At 40.6% G+C, this 6,000-nt stretch overlaps 1 protein-coding gene across 1 annotated transcript in view; it reads right to left on the bottom strand.

Moving 5' to 3' along the window:
- Positions 1-1,887, bottom strand: part of FSIP2 (fibrous sheath interacting protein 2) — a 126,037-nt gene extending 124,150 nt beyond the window's left edge. Inside the window, exons 1-2 of the mRNA XM_089915916.1 lie at positions 1,718-1,887; positions 1,251-1,376 (exon numbers count right to left, since the gene is read on the bottom strand). Coding sequence (XP_089772042.1) covers positions 1,251-1,376; positions 1,718-1,816 — 225 coding nt within the window. The 5' untranslated portion in view covers positions 1,817-1,887. The remainder of the gene's footprint in view (positions 1-1,250; positions 1,377-1,717) is intronic.
- Positions 1,888-6,000: the final 4,113 nt, after the last annotated feature.

Raw genomic sequence — 6,000 nt, forward strand, 5'->3', positions numbered from 1 at the left:
CATGCTTTAGGAAAGCTGGTTTGTGTGTATATGACTTAGTCAAATTGTGTGAGGTTGGCATGTTTTTAGTTAACTTGCTGTATTCTAGTAGAAGAGACTTTTAAAAAGGGAAGTTATGTATTTTCCATAAACAAAATTTACTTTAAGAAATCATGTTTATTAGGCAAGTATCAAATATGAAGGGCCCCTACTCATTTCTGATGACATCATAAATACTAGATGAGTAAGGGGGTAACTCAGAATTCTTCCTTGTAGAATTTTTTGCCATACGGATCAAAGCAACTGCTCAAAAAGAATGTATTGAACCTCCTTTAGTGTTAAGTACTGAATCAAGGAATGGGGAGGTTTGAGAGAGGGGGTCACACTGAGGACTAAAAACATGAAAGAGTTTGAGGGCAGTATACACTATAACCCAGTAAGATTTAAATTATAAAATTATAGTGTTGAGTAAAATTATACAAACCAAGGGCAATGCAAATTATAAGGAAATATAAGCTAATTGGGGGGCTGTAATGGTTGAGAAGGAATCTTGAAAGATGGCCCAAATTCATAGTTGGGGAGAAGAGCAAAGGGTATGCCAGGTTTGGGAGGCAAGGTGAACAAAGTCACAGAAGTATTAACATGGTCTGTGTGAGTAGGTATAAAAGACCTCAACTAGAAAAAGCAGAGGCTGTGCACTGGAGAAAAGACTGGATGGGGAGGCTGGGGCAAATCATGGAGTCTCCTCAGGGAGACAGAGCCTTGTTTTCCTAAAGTCAGGTTAAAGGACTAAACACTTTAATTCATTTCAACTCTACTTTTTTTCACACTTCGTGTGTGAAACAATTCAGCTCAAAACAAAGAGAGGTGTTCTGTAATGAGAATTCTGTCCAAGTTACTATTGGTTAAAATCATAACATATAATTAAATGCCAGCCAGTACAGATAACCTTCCACCTTTCGACCAAACATATTTCTAAGTGAATTAAATCTCAATAAATAGGTATAAGTGAAGTGTTATTATAAAGTTAATTTATGGAATCATATTAAGACAGAACTAAGAATCTAAACTTTCTAGCCCATGATTCTGTCCAAATCATACTAGATGAAGTTGCTTGGTACGCATCCTAAACAATACCTTAGGATAGGATAGGTACGGAACATTAGTGCAAATTCCCTCAATGCACTTCGCCTGATGTAGCTAGCGCCTGAATTTAACAGCAGTCGAAAAGGATAAAGAAACCAACGTAAGCCAATTAAACATCACTTTACCTTTTCACTTAATTTCGTGGTATAGTATAAAGGGTTGCTTCCTGGGATCACAGGCAGCTTCACCCCAAGAGGCAGATCCAGTAGTTGAGCCGCTCCGACCCCCGGAAAGTGGGTTTTGTGCGCGACCTGTCAGGTACAATTGGAGAGTTTTGTCTTTCCTTTAGGTATGTTAGTTTAGGCCAACCCACTGTTACTCCAACCTAAGGAACAGAAGGGTCCAGCCCTGCCAGACAGCCGGAAAGACCTCCGCTTCCGGGTTACCAGCTCCCTCCCACCGCACCACGGCCAGTTGCGGCCAGTGCCGCCCAAGCCCTGCCACCTGCCGTGCCGCACGAGGGCGCCAGAAGCTGGACGGTTACGGTCCACACGGATCGCACGTGACCGTCCGCGGCACCGCCCCACCACCGCGCCCACCAGGCCTGAGGCCTGGTACAGGACAAGGACGACCGGTCTTCACTGACACTCACGTTTCCGCACTGCTGGCTGTCCGCGGCCAGGCCGCTGGCGGCCGTCTTGGTAGCGGCGATGTTGGCAGCCTTGGAGCAGGCGCTGAGGTACAACTCCATAGCCGGCCTGGGCCCCTCTGCGCCTCTGCCGCCCTCCCCTCTCGCTTCCCCTCGCACCCCTTTCCCGTCGTTGTCCCTCAGTCCCCACCGGGCCGGAATGGCCGGTACCCCGAGTGCCGGCTGCCCACCCTCGCGGCGTCACAGGCTCCGAATGTGCGGGCGCCGCAACAGCAGTGCCCTCCGCGAGGGCCGGTCCCTTGCGCCGGAGGCCTGGGCGCCTCAGAGCTGGGGAAATCGGTACTAGGGGCCTGGTCCCAGCGCGCCAAGGTCGAAATATCTTTTCTCTCTGAACACTACAGCCCTCAGTCAAACCAACTCAGGATCAAAATGTATAAAGCTTTGCTGGCGTGCCAGCTGGCTAATTTCTCCTGGCCTCCGAGAAGGTTTGGTTCCATGCAGAAAACAAACAAAAAACAGTGACTGTGCAGCCCATTCTAGGGCCAGAGGCCTGGCTTTCTACATGCCCCGCCCCCCCCACCCCCCTTGCAGACTGTGACCATACCACATCCCCAGGTTCCCATAACCTCGCCCCACCACACTCCAGGTCCCACAGGACACCGTCCTCCGACCCCCCTCTAGTATTCCTCTTTCATTTATAGCTCTCTTCTCTCTCTCTCTCCCAATCCCTCCTCGCCAACTCTCCACCTCTCTTGCTCTTCTCCTATATGCCTCTTTCTCCTCTCAACCATCCAGCCAAAATTTATAAAGTGCCTGACACCTTTGGGCCAGTCATCTGAGCTGGGTACTAAAGGATACAGTGATGAGAAAAAAAATATGGTCCCTTTCTTCAAGGAGCTAACTAGACTGTGAGTACTTTGAGGGCAGAGACTGTATCTGATGTCAGGAATTTGGACTTAGTCTCTTAGATTCCTTGGCACACACTTAACCTCTTACTTTGGGGTCATTAGTAATAATACCTACCATTTATTGAGAATTTGCTAACTCCAGATTCTGTGCTAAACACTCTCTACATTAACCTTTATAACAGCCTTGTCAAGAAATACCCCATTTTTTTCAAAGATTAAAGAAGAATAACAATCACTATTAAATAGTGGCCCCAGAGGCAGTTTCTTAAATCCGTACACTCTACTTTTACATCTGCTCTATTTGTTTTAATGCCATGCAGTTGCTTAGGACTCCTAAATTTGAACAGATGTCTCACAATCATCTCAAATTTAATATATTCAAATCTCAACCCACACCTTCCCCCATAGAACAAAACAAAGACCCAATTCTTCCTGCATTTCTCATCTCAGTGACAATGTCAGTATCTACCCAAACCAGAAGGTGAGAAATTCTAGATACTTCCCCTTCTGAGCCTGCTGATTCAAGACTGACTGTGTCTTTGCTGTGCTGTTTCCTCTGCCTGACAGCCCTTTGCACTTCATTGCTTGGCTAATTGCAGTCAGCCTTTAAGACTGCGTAAGTATTCTCTCCTCTAGGAAGCCTTTCTGACATTTCTAAGCTTTTTCAAATTATCTTCCTCTGTGCTTCCCTCCGTTTTAGCACTTTTCCCAATACATCAAAAATGTCTCTTTACCTGTCACTCTCCCTTTAATAGAATGGAAACTCCTTGAAAGCAAGTATTTGCTTATTCAATTTTATATGTACAGTACTTGACATAGTACCTAGCAAGCATTTAGTGAGTCCTAAGTATATTTTTGTTGCTACATACTAATGATGGCCCTACCCACACAATAGCAATAGCAAAAATCTTTTTCTATGGAATGCTTTTAGCAGGACTTTCCTAAATTGTCTAGAATTGCTTATGGTAAACAAACTGGAATATAAAGATTTATGGATAATGGTTGGTTGGAGAATGTTATATAATCTGCGTAACCCAATATAAAATATAAATGTCTCATAATCTAACTGGCTTCTTCTATCAAAGTGAAGTAATGCATTCCTCACAAAAACCTCATCTGTTAACTTGGGCCAGAGTGCATCTGATGTGGTGTAGTAGGACTTGGAGAACTGTGCTAGAGGTCTTGGACCTTTTTTTAAATGTCACCTGTGCCTTATGATTACATATATCCTTGAAATTTTTAGTAAAGCTTGATACTGGGTATGAGTCCCTTGAATCTGAATTATCAAGCTAATCCTTTATGTTATCTTAAATTCCAAGATGCATTGATTTCTATGATAGCCCTTCTCAGCTTTCATCCTATTGATTGATTTAGTCATTTGATGTCCCTCAGAAGGCATAAGATGAAGAATTTTATATTGGTAAAGTAATAACATATGTGGGTAAAAATCTGAAGACTAAAATTAATTTGCCCTTATTCTCAGATCCCAAGACTCTCAACCCAAAAGCAACTATTGATATAGTCTGTGTATTGTTATGTACATGCAGACATATCTTATGAAGCATTTAGTGTTCATTTTTACTGAACAATGTCTTGAAGATCATTTCATATGAACTGTGATTTAATTTAGTTTTTAACTACACATGTATAGTGTGTAATTACCATAATTTATTCAACTAGTCTTATATTTATGAATTTTTATTTTCTTGTTACAAAAATTCTGTAATAAGCATCCTTTTAAATAGATTCCTAGATTAAAGGGTATGTTGTTTGTTTTTCTTACAGATATTGTCATGTTTCCCTCAAAGCAGTTATACTAATTCATCCTACCACAAACAGAGATTTGGTAAGGTACGTGCCTGATATTATCTTCTTTCTATCCTGAGTAGATATTTCTCATAGGTTGTGGTTTCAAGTAACGGCTAAAACTAGTTTTTATAATTTTTTTTTTGTTTCAGAGACAATATAGATTCTTTTCCCTCAATTTTCATGCTCTTTTTTTTTTTACTCTTGTATTTTGAAACCTTTACTCTGCTAACTTTAAGCAAAATCACTGGATAATTTTCTGTTAATGTATTTAAAGTTATATAAGCTTAGGGAATGAATAAAAGGAAAGTAGTGGCCAAATTGCTTATTATGGGCTAACTGGCAAAATATATTTTTTGTCTCCTTTAAAAATCAAAGCAACATTTAGTAATCATAATAAACATATGTGTATATTTAGCCCAAAATATATCACAAATTAAAAATAAGCTTGAACCTGTCAGCCTGTGTACAAAAGGGTTAATACACTACACCTGAGCCTGCTATCTTTTTAGAGAAGCCTGCTTGCAAGATTCTCTCGTGACTAGCATCTGGGAACTTGGCAGTTGAACCTCTCACAAACTGATTACATGGGTTCACTGTTCCTAGACTGTAAAGACAGTGTTTATGCTGGGACACATGCTTTCTATCTGGGCATCTGGGATTTTGATATGTGCTAGGGAGCAGGTGCTATCTAATCATCCACCATAAAAACCTTGGGCTCTGTTATGGGCTGAATTGTGTTCCCCTAAATTTCCTATGTAGAAATCCGAACCCTCAGTACCTGAGAATGTTGCCATATTTGGAGGGAGGGCCTTTAAATAGGTGATTAAGTTAAAATGAGATCATCAGAATAGGCCCTAATCTAATATGACTGATATCCTTATCAGAATGGGAGGTTAGGATATAGACAGGCACAGAGGGACGATCATATGAAGACATGGGTCTGTCTCATCACAATAAAATGAAAATTCTTCAGGGAAGATTTGTCTGTCTTGTTCAATGTACTCTTCAATAACTAGATCAGCGCTCAGTAATTATTATTAAATAGAAAAGACATTAGGAGGTAATCAATAAACACCATTTCAGTAAATGAGTAAATTTAAGAAAAGGGAAAATTTTTTTTTCTTGGTTATTGCTTAAAAGGACATTACCAGTGTTTACTTCAGGATATTTATGCTTTTGTTTTCATTTTATTTTATTGCATCCATTTCTGAGCAATGATCTTTCTAATTGACACTATTTTCTTTAGATAGCATCTCACATTTTTAATCCCTAAATTATTGTTTTCCTACACGGTGTTAAGAACATGAGCTATGGACCTGGAGATTATCATAGTAAGTGAAGTAAGTCAGAGAAAGACAAATATCATATGATATCGCTTAGATGCAGAATCTAAAATGAATGATACAAATGAATTTATTTACAAAACAGAAACAGACTCACAGACTTAGAAAATAAACTTATGGTTACCAAAGGAGAAAGGTGCGGGGGTGGGAGAGGTGGCAAAGGATAAATTGGGAGTATGGGATTGATATATACATACTACTGTATTTAAACCATATAACAAGGACC

This window comes from Delphinapterus leucas, chromosome 8 (assembly GCF_059928025.1).
Source record: "Delphinapterus leucas isolate spDelLeu-1000000601 "Yukka" chromosome 8, BTC_Dleu_Yukka2, whole genome shotgun sequence".
Classification (NCBI taxonomy): domain Eukaryota; kingdom Metazoa; phylum Chordata; class Mammalia; order Artiodactyla; family Monodontidae; genus Delphinapterus; species Delphinapterus leucas.